Raw genomic sequence first — 14,031 nt, 5'->3', positions numbered from 1 at the left:
GGACTAGCTGAAGTCGCCGAATACTCCTCAAGGGCAGCCCCATGTAGAGCACATTGCAGTACTCCAGCATGTTGTCCGAAAAATGATTCCCCTCCCTTTACTTATGCGGTGAAGCTATATTAATGTCATTTAATACAAACTGAAAATTGTCGAAGAATCTAAAGCGCATTTATTTTTTTCACAGGTCACCATACAGTCTATATCGGGGTACATGTACCCAAGAGCTATCGGAGGCGGAGACACCACAGAAGGAAGCCGAAGGAAAGGAAAGAAAAAGAGAAAATCACTGAATCAGATGTGGAAAATATTGATGAAGTCGGCGGGCACATCCTCAAGCCATTGAGTGAGTAATGGATTGTTGGATTTTTTTTCCTCAGGAAAGGGGAACTGTTAGGAAATATAATTTCCAGCACTATGTGACACTAACATTCTTCGCAAAGAGAATGCAAGGTGTCCAGCTTTAAGACCTGTGGACTTCAACTCCCAGAATTCCCCAGCCAGACCTGTTGCAAATTCTGGGAGTTGAAGTCCACAGGTCTTAAAGTTGCCAAGTTTAGACACTGGCCACTAACATTTTTTTTTTGCAAAGAGAACAGTGGAACACTTTCTTTCCCTACCGGTTCGCAAATGTGAGCGCCCGTGCTCGCTCGCTTTGCTCACACGTGCCCCTTCCACCAGTGGTGAGATTCAATAATTTACCAACCAGTTCTCTGCCCTAATGACCAGCTGGGTAAGCAAGGCTCGGTGGTCATGTGATCATGTGGGCGTGGCCAAGTCAATGTCACTCAGGTTGATGGGCACTTCGCCTTAGTTGTTACAATGGTGATAAGGGTTAACCGGAGAGGCAGTTTCTGTAAGCAGGTCAATAAAGATTAGGCTAGAAACAACACCAGAATGTTTCCTTCCTGCCTTCCTTACAGGATTAGCCCTGTAAAGTGGGGAAAAAACAAAATATTTCTTCCAACAACCGGTTCCCTGAACTGCTTAGAAAGTTACCAACCGGTTCTCCCGAATAGGTGCGAACCGGCTGAATCCCACCACTGCTGTCCACGCATGCACTTTGGCCTGAAAACATGCCTGGTGAACCGGTCTGAACCGGCTGAATACCACCTCTGAAAGAGAAAAGTGTGCTACCTGTTCTAAGTAGCGGCAGATATTTCTCTCTATGGGCAGAAAGAGAAAATATCTACTGCGAATTCCGCATTGGTGTCAGGAAGGGCATCTGGCCAGTAAATACTCAGCTCCATTCCGTCACCCTGACTCCACCCCGATGCAAGGAATTACAGGGTCAATAAAAGAAAAAAACCCCAAATGTGTTCTACCTAAAACAGAGGCATACATCTTGGTCAACTTTAAGATCTGTGGACCTCAACTCCCAGAATTCCCCTGGAGTTGAAACCTGCCAGTCTTAAAGTTGTACACCCCTGAACTGGAAATAAATGGAGGCAAGGAGATTTTACTACATTGTCTGTTCAGGATGGACCGAAATACTTGGTTTTAACATCTCAAATTTTCAGATGCTTTGTATAAAAGTTGTGCAAAAATTCAGCCAGGAAATACAGATTTTCAAATACTAAAAAATCACTTCCGAGTTCAAACTTGGGGAATATTTTTTACAGGGTTTTCTACAACTCTTCTAATGAAGACAGCAATTCGTACCAAAAAAAACCCCATCAAATCTATTTTCGTGAAACTTTTCTATTACCGTGTACCATATTACATATTTTGTCACTACATATCCAGAGCAATTTGGGGGCTTCGTGTACTTTTTAAATGGATAAAACAAGCATCATTAAAGGGGGGGAAAAAAAACTGTTTAAAAAATGTCCAGGAAACAAAAAGTACATATTTCTTGTACTGTTGAGATTATAAATAGCACCAGAAATCAGTGTTATCCAAGAGCGTTTTTCTATTGTGTACTGATTCCCCTTCTGTCACTGCTTCTAAGTAACGTTATTAAATCCATGCTAATGGATGGAAAATATTTGGCGAGAAAATCAGCATCCAAGAGAAAGTGGCAATTTGTGTTGAAATCTTGACTCCGACCAGCCAATAATGGGCATTAAATGCCCACTTTTCCATCCAGCATTTATTAATTTCATAGCCACTGAAAATAATCCAAGAACCCCTTTCACTGTTGGCATAGCTAATCCTTGATTTACAACCATTCGCTTTAACAACGTTTCATAGTTGCAACGCCACTGGAAAAAAGTGACCTACAACCAGTCCTTGCATTTACGACCGTTGCAGAATCCCTATGGTCATATGATCAACATTTCAGTTCTTGGCATATATTTATGATACCAGTATGCCTGGTATCCTGTAGCACCTTTGGGAATGCAACTGTGACTTCAATTATTTATTTTGATGATCCAACACAGCCTCTTCCGATGGAAACCTAGTTTAGGGAAGTAATACCCACAGTTGTATTATTATTATTCTAAACCAATGGTGGAGAACTATGGCCCTTTTATAACTTGTGGAGTTCCCAGAATTCCTCAACCAGCCACTATTGTGGAGTGCAATTATTAGGTAAGCTCCCCATTGGGGGAGTGAGTACGTTCAGTGAAGCGTTGTGAGAGTTGTGTTGGAGAACACACAAACCAGCATACAGAGACACTGCAGTTTAAATAGTCTTCTACCTTCGTGGAAATAGAGGTATCAGAGTCCATCAAACAGTCCAAGTCATACACGGATAAAACAGTCAGTCATCAATGTCTTTCAGTTAAGGGATAATCCAAATAACATAGTCCAGTATCATATAATCAGTCCGGTACTCAAAGTTTGCTAACAGTTGCAAAACTTACAATAGCTCACGGCACTCAGATCAGTCCAGGATCTAACAAACAGAGAGCTAATAGTCGTTCTGGCTCCCTCTTATGGCCGATTGAGGAAAAACAGCAACCAATCACATTTTACAGTATGATTTAAAGAAACAGGTACAGCATTGTTACATGATTTATATATTGCCAACCCAACCGTTAGATTATATTCCTAACAGCAATGACTGAGAAAGTTTGCATCCAACTGTGGATACAAATTGTTAACCCTTACATACATTTTGCTTTTTGTGTAGATTAATTAATAGGCTATCCTTTTTAATTGATAAATTTCCCCGGGATTAGGACACCGTTAGTTATTTTTTTTAAAAAAACAATAACTACGTCAACTCCGCTAACTATAGATCCATTAATCTCTTGGATATATTTAGGGAGCTAAATGCTGGAAGCTTAAGTGGCAAATATTAGGATTGGAAGTTGCCCAAGAAATACATCGAAGGAGGAACAAAATGAATTTAGGATTGAGTAACCTACTGTTGGTTAGAATCTTCTGTTCTAATATCTGGTTGAAAAATGTTCCATTTAGCCTTAGATTCACTCCGCGTGGCCTTTGGTGATTACACAACCGCTCTTGATTCAGTTCCCAAAGAAATCCCATTGAGAGGCAGTTGCTTCTGTTCATATATCAATTACGAGCAAAGCTTCCACATAAACTAAGCTATAAGATAAATAAATCAGTTAAGACAAGCTAACTTTTTTTCCCAAACAAAGTTTTTTATTTTTTCATGTAAATATGTTTTATTTTCATTTCATTTCGTACAGTCACGTATATACTGTGCATAACCGGGGCCATATAACATTGAACAATAAACACAGCCATCCCTCTTGTCAACAATACCCCCCCAAATACAAACCCAATATACCACTTCAACCCTCCATACACCTCTTTCTTTCGCCCCCCTCCAACTTTCCATCTTCCCTCCAACATTCCCCTCTACCCTACTTCCCCTCCCCCTCTATCACTCCTCTCTCCCAGTACACTCCCTCCCTTCCTTCTCACCCTCCCTCCAATCCTCTCTCTCACCCTCTCTACCCCTCTTTCTTCTTTCCCTCTACTCCTCCCTTCGGTGTATTTCTACTATCTATCAATATATTCAGCTTGTCCTATTTTTACACTAGAATTAAAGAGCAACAGTATACAAGTGCAATCATGTTACTTTAAAATCTAGCACACACTATATTTCCCCCTCCCCCTCCCCCCTAAGACCCCCCTCCCTCCCCCCCCCCGACTTCCCAGAGCCCGTACACGGTGTAGCTTTTTAACAAACACAGTCTAAAATATATTAAAACAAAGGAGATTAAAGAAAAAAAAAGGAAAGAAAGTCAATAAGATCTCTACGTTGAACTCAGCTTCTTGCTGTTACCCAAACTTTAAACAGTTTAACTTATTCCTAATCTTAAGCATAGGCTATCTGGAATTTCTTAGTCCCATATTTGTTTTGTGTATAGTCAATCCATTTTTTCCAGTCTCGTTTATATCTCTCATTTGAGTGGTCTTTAAGATATGCTGATATTTTAGCCATCTCGGCTAGAAGTTTTTTATTTTTTGTTACAAATTTAAAATTCTTTTGTAAAGGAGGTGTTGCCCGGTTTCCCCCCTTTAACAATCGCTCATACACATAATTCATTTTACATTATATTTCCATTTCCAATTTTAGCTGTATTATTTTCTTCCCATATTTCCCATCTTAGATTTAATTATTTTTCTTAACACATAAACAATACCATTATTTGTCCCTTCGGAAATAAACCAAGTTGATCGTTTCATTTTCCATCTATTTTCTATAGGGAGCATATATCCTCAAATTCAGTTTTGATACAATAAACATTTTGCTTAATTGGTTTCCACAATTAATAATGTTAATATAATTCCCTCACATCTTAATTAGCTACATATCATTAGCAGTATCAACATATTTCATTTTATTCTACTAATCTATCCCTTTCCCTTTTCCCTTGCCTAATCATTTTCTCTTATTTCATCTCTTACTCTCTTTAATGTTCCACTTTCCATTAATTTGTAGATAAGCTAACTTTTATTGTCATTTTTTTTTACTGTGAGCACATTGGCTCACGTTAAAAATGAAATTCTGTTGCCTGCTCTCAAGAGAAAGTATATATTATCCAAGAAAACCACGTTGTGAAGAGGATGTGTCGTGTCCCACAATCCTGCTTAAACATTGCTTGTAGCCCGGGTGTCAAACTCGTGGATAGTTTAGTTTAGTATCCAATTTTGAAATTGTTTATCATTTTTGTGCTCAAAACAAATCGACTTTCCCATGGGAAGCTTTTCTTTTCGTTAATTCCAAAGCCTTATTTCAGATTTATCTGGACCCTTAATCCGTTTAACGCTTTCTGAAATCAAAGTCTTAATTAGCTCTTTGCTGTTTATTTCATTTTTTTTTAATTCTTAAGCTTGTAGTTAACATTTTTTTCCTTTAAAGATTGAATGCCTTGTTTTCAGACTTGTTCTAAGTTTTCTAATACTGTGGCTGAAAAGAGGTGGGGGAGGTAAGGTTCGTTCTCCGAACTTGTGGGTGAGTTTCCAAACATTTTGTTACCAGGCAAGGTAACATCTTCAGCGGAGTTTAGGGGATGTCAGTGTCAATTTAGGGGATGTCTGTGTTCTTCTGTGTGTAAGGACTTTGGGTGTGGGTGTGTCAAGTGAGGGCCTGGGGATGGGTCAGGCGTGAGTCATCAGTCAGAGTTTTGGGACAGGTCTTGTGATAGCAATAGCAGTTAGACTTATATACCGCTTCATAGGGCTTTCAGCCCTCTCTAAGCGGTTTACAGAGTCAGCATATTGCCCCCACAGTTTGGGTCCTCATTTCACCCACCTCGGAAGGATGGAAGGCTGAGTCAACCTTGAACCGGTGAGATTTGAACCGCCGAACTGCCGAACTGCCGAACCGCCGAACCGCCGAACCGCCGAACTGCAGATAACAGTCAGCTGAAGTGGCCTGCAGTACTGCACCACCTCGGCTCGTGATAAGGTGAGGGTCATTGGGAGGTGAAGTGCTGGTTGAGGGTCAGTTCTGTCTCTGGTTGGCTGTGCAGTTGTGTTGGCTTCTGATTCTCGTAGAGGGGTTGTAGGTCAATGTGGCTGTTGATGGAATAGTTTGTGGAGTACCAGGCTTCAATGAACACATGAACTTCCATTATAGTTGTAAGTTGAACTGTATCCAGAGCTCTTGTGGGCGATCTCCTATTCTCTTTCTCCCGAGAGGTTTCAAGAATTGGTCTGTTCTTCATTCTTCACTCTTGGCTTAGTCAAATATGCTCTCTTGAATAATTCTTCCTCCTATAAAAGAGCCGAGGTGGCGCAGTGGTTAGAGTGCAGTACTGCAGCCACTTCAGCTGACTGTTATCTGCAGTTCGGCTGTTCAAATCTCACCGGCTCAAGATTGACTCAGCCTTCCATCCTTCCGAGGTGGGTGAAATGAGGACCCAGACTGTGGGGGCGATATGCTGACTCTGTAAACCGCTTAGAAAGCCCTATGAAGCGGTATATAAGTCTAACTGCTATTGCTAACTGCTATTCCATCTTGCCCATTTTCATACCCTCTGCGTGTACATCCATTTTTGTTCTCTCCCTATTTTCAATATTTTTTGATGGTGCTTTGAGTTCTTTAAAACTTGAATTGATTTATTTATATGTATCCCATCTTTGTTATTATTATTTTTTTTACAAATAACCCAAGGTGGTGAACATATCCAACACACTTTCCTTTTCTTATTGTTCTGACCGAGGCTTCCCAAGAGCCTGAAGCAAACTTCTGGTCCTGACAAAAACCCCTTTTATTAATTTCCCGTGAATTCCTCTAATTCCCATCCTGTAAAGTCTTTCAAGGGAAGATTTACAGTCACAGACCTTATCTGGCTTGGAGAGCTGCCAGGCCGATCTCTGCAAAACTTGGCAAGGAGTCTCGGAGAGTCACGAACCAATGAAGTGAACTAATTGTCTCCTGCAAACCCCACTCCCCTTCCGCTCCTCTTTTATTTCCTCTGGGAGGGGCCATTCATCGTCCACCTGTGGCCTTGAATCCCAAGTCAACCCCTGTTCGTTAGCTGTTTCCTTCATCTGGCAACTCTGTGCATGCACACACTGGGAACAGGCTCCAGCTGTTCGTCTGTCTCACTGATGTCTGACTCTGAAGGCAGCTGATAACTGTTAGACCGCCCTGGCCCCTTCTCTGCCACCGTCACAGAGCCCTCGTCAGAGCCTTCCCCAGACTCCAGGACTGGCCCATCTTCCTCCCCAACCTCCTCACTGTCTGAATCTGCTGCCAGCTCTGCTGGCAGGCCACAACACCCATTTTCCCCACCGCAACCAACCCGGAGGTGAATTGGGCTGGGAGAGAGTGATTAATTGGTTTTCATGGCTAAGGTGGGACTAGAACTCACAGTCTCCTAGTGATTGGCCCAAAGTCACCCAGCTGGCATTCATGGTTAACTACACCACACAGTCTCTTGCTTTCTAGCCTGGTGCTTTATCCAACAGAGCAAACTGGCTCTGAACAGGGACGTGGGAATTCTAGCAAACCACCCCCCCCGCGCGCTTTCTCCCAGGCCTTGTCAGGAAGCATGCTATTTTTGTCACACCTGGCAACTGGATTTGCTAGCTCAATTCCTAATGCTTATTAAAATGGACTTTGCCTAGAATGACCTGTGGACATGGGAGTTCTCTTTGTTAATGAAGGCTGATCTTGTGTTGTTAACAAACAATGCTAATTGGGGATCTATTTACATTCCAGTAATTGGGACAGACCCATATTGATTTATTCAAAATTTTAAAATAGCTAATCTCCCTTTTCCCCACTGGGAACCCTGAGAGTATTTTGATACGTTCTTCTTACTCCCATTATATTTCCTGCTTTTCTTTGGCAACTGCATTAAAATAATGCACTGCACGCCTTTTAATTAAATTAACGTCCACCTGGCTATTACAAGTCACATTTTACACTATTTGCAGTATAGTTCACTAGATGCCATGGGAGAACGTGACTGGCTATTTAATACCAATGTATTAACTAGAACGAAATTATGCTAACCTAATAACAATTAAGGGGAGGCGGTGGCTCAGTGGCTAAGACGCTGAGCTTGTCGATCAGAAAGGTCGGTAGTTCGGCGGTTCGAATCCCTAGCACCGCGTAACGGAGCGAGCCCCCATTACATGTTCCAGCTTCTGCCAACCTAGCAGTTTGAAAGCATGTAAAAATGCAAGTAGAAAAATAGGGAACACCTTTGGTGGGAAGGGAACAGCGTTCCGTGCGCCTTTGGTGTTGAGTCATGCCGGCCACATGACCACGGAGACGTTTTCAGACAGCGCTGGCTCTTCGGCTTTGAAACGGAGATGAGCACCGCCCCCTAGAGTCAGGAACGACCAGCACACATGTGCAAGGAGAACCTTTACCTTTAATAACAATGTAGTAAATAACTAAAAATACCAAATTCCTCCCCATTCTCCTGCAGAGTTCTAGACAATACATATGGATAGATTTCCCCCCTCATCCCCCCCAGCAAAGTGTTTATGCAGACACACAGATGCATAAACATCTGGAATAATTATTTGAGCCTGCAAAAAAGGGATTAGCGTTTTGAAAAGAGATGCTTCATACCTCCTCTCTTTGCTTGAAAATATATCTTAGGAGGCAGACTGAATGCTCAATCTTTCTATTGATTATATGGGCCATCTATGTGTGTGGCTGAATTTACCAGATTCATATAAGGTGAAGAAAGCAGTGATGCGCCCGTGCGCGCATACACACACACACACATCAGTGCTTCTCAAACTTGACAGCTTTAAGATAAGTGGACTTCAACTCCTAGAATTCCCAGCTGGCATAGCATGGAGATTTGGTTATTTCGTGTTTAGGAGCTCTTTTCAATATAGGTAATCCTCACCTTACCACCAGGTGCTTAATGAACGTTCAAAGTCATGACGGACCTGCCCAGAGCTACTTATAACCCCACGCTTTACCTATTCGCTTAACGACTGCCATATTCTCCGAACGAGTAAAAAATAATTGTAACTTCAAATCCAGTTACTTGATGCCTGGACTTAAATTGCAACGACTTGCAACCACATAATTCCCCACTCAATTATGGTTGTAAGTTGAGGACTACTGTATCTAAACTGAGCTTTCTGTACTCTCACACACTTCTGGGGGATGTAGAGAGTTTTCTTTCAGCCCAATTTAGCTGGAGGTAGATAATTTCATTGATGTTATTGTGAAAAACAGCAGGGGGAGAGAAAGACCCTTGTGGTCTATGTGTAAACCTTGGAACCAACTACTAGATGTTGATCTATATTCTTCTGCTCACCTCTGCGTCTCTCATCTCTGGATAATCTTAATATCCCCAGATCTTTTGAGCTACGTCTGTTCTTAGGTACACTGAAATAATGTCCCAAGTGAATGATAACTCTGTGTGGATATACATTTACTACTTATAGGTTTCCAATAATCCTTGTTTTGCTCAAGTGAGAACCTCTCCAGGCTTCTGTGTTCTTTTTAGAGCTGCCAAATTGGGGGGCGGGGGGGGGGTAAGCACCGTTTTCTAGAGGTTGTAAAATATTCCAAATGAAAACTGCTTAGATACTGACATTCCCTGGTAAATTTGGAAGATTTGTTTTTCTCGTCACGTACATCCGAAATAGACTGTGTTGTTTCTCCGGGTCATATAATATACGTGGGTCTGTGCATAATTCTGTATTTATTTATTTATTTTGTCATGTTTACATTTAGTTTATTGTCATTGCACCTCATACAGTGAAATTAAATGCCATCTCCAGTGGACTATAAAAATGAAACACGCACATCTTTCACATTCTATACAATTGAATTGAAAACCCCTGATATTGCATTAATAAAGGTTCCCCTCGCACATATGTGCTAGCCGTTCCCGACTCTCAGGGACGGTGCTCATCTCCGTTTCAAAGCAAAAGAGCCAGCGCTGTCCGAAGACGTCTCCGTGGTCATGTGGCATGACTCAACGCCGAAGGCGCATAGAACGCCGTTACCTTCCCACCAAAGGTGGTTCCTATTTTTCTACTTGCATTTCTTACGTGCTTTCGAACTGCTGTGTTGGCAGAAGCTGGGACAAGCTCACTCCTACATGACCACCGAGACGTCTTCGGACAGCGCTGGCTCTTTGGCTTTGAAACGGAGATGAGTACCGCCCCCTAGAGCCGGGAACGACTAGCACATATGTGCGAGGAGAATCTTTACCTTTAATGTGCTATTAAAAATATACCCATAGCAAAGGAACATGCTGAAGTCTTGTATGGTACATCTGGGGGGAAAAAAATCTAAAGTTGAATAAAAATAGAAGCTCCCTCATGGGTGGGAGGCACTTGAGACAGCCTCTTTATGATCTTTTAACGGAATAATAGAATAACATTTTCTCTAATCCCACCCCAGGCCACTAATGTGTGTGGCGGTAATTATCTAAGCCGCCCGAGTCATCGAATGCTATTCCTACGCTATTCATCTCACGTGAAACTGCTGAGGGAAAGTCAGAAAGAATTTGCTGCATTGTGTGGCAGGAGTTTTAAAAAGCAAGGCCCAGATCTTACAGGCTAAATCTTGTAAGCCAAAGAGACTTTGATAAGAGACGAATGCTGGGATTAAGCAAGCTGACCCCCCACCTTTGGGGAAAGTGGATTAAACAACCTCTCTCCAGAAATCCCCCAGGGACTGTGAGAAAGTTTGCAAACTCTGCCGGGCAATTAATTGTTCCAACAAATGAATGCCAAGCGTACCTTCTAAGTACCAGTAGAAATGCGGATTGGCTGAGGCTGCAGGACTAGGCTAAAATATAATCAGCTGCTTTGTGACCGAGTGTGTGGTTTGAACTTGCTTATTTCGTGGTGTTGGAAGAGATGTCCATCTGGGTTCAGTTCCACGTGGGGAGAAAGACACTGGATTCATGGAAGTTGCTTGGAAAGAAGGTTTCATCCCTCTCCTCTTTTGGATCTTTGGCCTGCCACAGAGGGGGGTGGGGATTATACAGAGTTGGGTGATATGTAGCCATAACAACATTCTTCTTCGAAACTCAAGGTCATCCTTTGTCTCTGCACCTGGCCGGAACTGGATGGGTGGAAGCTACCAACCTGGCAGTGGAGGATTGTACCGTATGATGGACTTGTGGGTGTGGGGGCAAGATCCTAAACTTTCAACTGGGTGGGGGAAACCAGGAAGCTTTCGGATTTGGGTTTTCCCAAATGTGCCAACATGGCTCTTTTAATAAATTGGAATCGAGGAATCCTTTGCCACGGACTTCTGATTTACTTTTGGATGCTATTTGGAACCCTGACAGAAGGTTTATTGATGAACAGGATCACAGGGCTTGAGATGCTGGGCAAAAAAAGGGGGCAGAGATGCCGGAGAGTGCCTGGGTTTCATGCCCTCTGTTGGGCTTTGAATTCGAGCTTGTGTTCTGATTGGCTGTCAGACTCCCATGGGGCAATGCAGGGGGCAATTCTGTAGGTTGTGTTTTGAATCCCAAGCTTGGTTGACTCTTGCTGGATGATGATGTAATGAAAGGGCTTTGGGATTCCTATTATGGCTCTGCCTGAAGGAGGTCGATCTTTGTTATGTAGAATAGACTGGCCCAGGCCTTAATGGCCCACCGACAAGTGGGGGGGGGGGGCTGTTCCTGCCTCCCTTTTAGGGGAAATATTCTGCCCTTTTAATATTTCCTAAAATATCTCATTTTTTTCTAGGAGAGGGGTGAGTGCACAGTGGAAATACCAGCCAGATAATTCAATATTTTATGCTATCCTGGATTTAGCACTTTCAGAGCGAGCAGTCATCATTAGAAACAGACTCACAAAGAGAGTGATTCGGTGGACTCCTCCTTCCCCCCTCCTCTCCTCCTCCTAGTCACCCAGCCAGCTTTCATGTGTAAAGCAGGACTAGAACTCACAGTCTCCTGGTGATTGGTCCAAAGTCACCCAGGCGGTTTTCATGCCTGAGTGGGACTAGAACAGGGGTGTCAAACTCGTGGCGTCACGGTGGTGTCACATGACATATTGGGACTCCCCCCCTTTGTTAAACCAGGCATGGGCGTGGCCAACATTTGATGCATCCAGCCCATGGGCTGAGAGTTTGACAGGCCTGTGCTAGAACTCACAGTCTCCTGGTGATTGACCCAAAGTCACCCGGCAGCTTTTATGCGTACGATGGGACTAGAACTTACAGTCTCCTAGTTTCTAGGTCGGATTCTTAGCTGCCACGCCAAACTGGCTCTCTCTTATTGTTTGCGGGACACTAAAACAAATATGGAGATGCAGACTACGTAGCTTATATTATTATGTTGTACTGTAAGAAACGATCTATTTGTTTTTTGGGGCTTCGGGTGACATACAAACCCAACGGTTATTACCGCCTTGCCATGATGTGTGAATAAAATCGTTTGTGGCTTGTTCACTCAAGTAAAGTTAAAAATAATAATTATGGATTAAAACTTACGTGTAAGCACAGCCAACCTGAAAACATGATTAGCACGCTGCAATTTTATGGTGCTTTGTTGTGTTTTCAGATAGGGATGGTGATAATTTCCCCAGCATGTTGATTGAACATACTCCCGTGTTTTTGCTAATCGTGGATTAGGTAACTTTTAAGCTAATTGCCGCTGGATCAAGTAATAGATAGTTGGAGGCAGGTTGAAACACAATTCTCATCTGGGTGGCCTCAGACCCCCAGTGGTGGGTTTCAAATATTTTTTAGAACCTCTTCTGTAGGTGTGGCCTGCTTTGTGGGAGTGGCTTGCCGGCCATGTGACTGGGTGGGAGTGGCTTGCTGGCCATGTGACCAGGTAGGTGCGGCTTGCCAGCCATGTGACTGGGTGGGTGTGGCCAACTTGTAAAATATGATGAAACTCACTTAAGAGCGCTCTTGCTTAGCAACCAAAATGTTGGCTCAGGAACTCTGGCATTAAAGTGTTCAAGTCTGAAAGCTGTCAAGTTACAAGACCCTTGCACCCCTAATGCTTTAGAAAAAAAAACCCTAGGGTGTTCAAACTTGACAGCTTTAAGACTTGTGGACTTCAACTCCCAGAATTCCTCCTCCAATCATGTTGGCTCAGGAATTCTGGCATTGAAGTGTGCAAGTCTTAAAGCTGTCAAATTACAAGACCCTTGCACTCCTAACCCTTTAGAAAAAAAAACCCAGGGGTGTTCAAACTTGACAGCTTTAAGACTTGTGGACTTCAACTCCCAGAATTCCTCCTCCAGTCATGTTGGCTCAGGAATTCTGGCATTGAAGTGTGCAAGTCTTAAAGCTGTCAAGTTACAAGACCCTTGCACCCCTAACCCTTTAGAAAAAAAAAACCCAGGGGTGTTCAAACTTGACAGCTTTAAGACTTGTGGACTTCAACTCCCAGAATTCCTCCTCTCGCTCTTCATCTTGATGATGTGCGGACGGGCGGGGGTGGGGGAGGGAGTTGGAACCGGTTCTCAACAGCACTGTAGATTTCTGGAACCTCTTCTATAGAAGAAGTTAGAACTGGCAGGAACCCACCCCTGCCTCAGACCGATTTAGTATTGTCCGTGTTGGCGAATGTGTGGCACGCACAGCCCTCTCTTCAGGCATGCGAGCCGTTGCACCAGCTCAGTTACGCTGCGCATGCATGTGCGCCTCCCACCGGCCAGCTGGTTTTCTGGTCTCTGCTGCGCATGCACAGTTGGTGGGGTGCATGCGGGACATGCACACACATGCACGATGGATAGGGGGAATGTGGCGTGGTGGTGCATGCATGCGTGGCGTAGCTGAGCTGGCGCAACGGCTCGCGTGCCTGCAGATATTCCGTATCTTCTTTCTGTTTAATTCTTATTGTCAACCTGTCCATTTCTGCACACTCAAGTATTTTTTTAAAAAAATCATTTTTTGATCTCGTGGTATTTCTTCATTTTTCCAGGCTTGTGCGAATACAATCCTTGCGAGACAGTTCTTAAGTGAATTTCCCCCTCTCCTTTACGACTTTTCTTGCCGTAGTTTTTAAATGAATCAATGCAGTTGTTTAGTTTAATAACACGGTTGTTAAGCGAATCTGGTTTCTCCATTGACTTCGCTTGTCAGAAGTCGCAAAAGGGAATCACATGACCCAGGGATGCTTCAACCGTCATAAATGTGAGTCAGTTTGCCAAAGGTCTGAATTTTGATTCTTGTGACCATGGGAATGCTGCAAC

At 43.2% G+C, this 14,031-nt stretch overlaps 1 protein-coding gene across 3 annotated transcripts in view; it reads left to right on the top strand.

The window, feature by feature from the left end:
- SLC4A4 (solute carrier family 4 member 4) overlaps positions 1-14,031 on the top strand; it is a 175,386-nt gene that overhangs the window by 55,155 nt on the left and 106,200 nt on the right. For all 3 annotated transcript variants that reach the window (XM_032224275.1, XM_032224276.1, XM_032224274.1), the window contains exon 3: positions 185-343. In XM_032224275.1, coding sequence (XP_032080166.1) covers positions 185-343 — 159 coding nt within the window. The remainder of the gene's footprint in view (positions 1-184; positions 344-14,031) is intronic.

The sequence above is a fragment of the Thamnophis elegans genome, chromosome 9 (genome assembly GCF_009769535.1).
Source record: "Thamnophis elegans isolate rThaEle1 chromosome 9, rThaEle1.pri, whole genome shotgun sequence".
NCBI lineage: Eukaryota > Metazoa > Chordata > Lepidosauria > Squamata > Colubridae > Thamnophis > Thamnophis elegans.
This window is presented reverse-complemented; position numbering and strand designations above follow the sequence as displayed.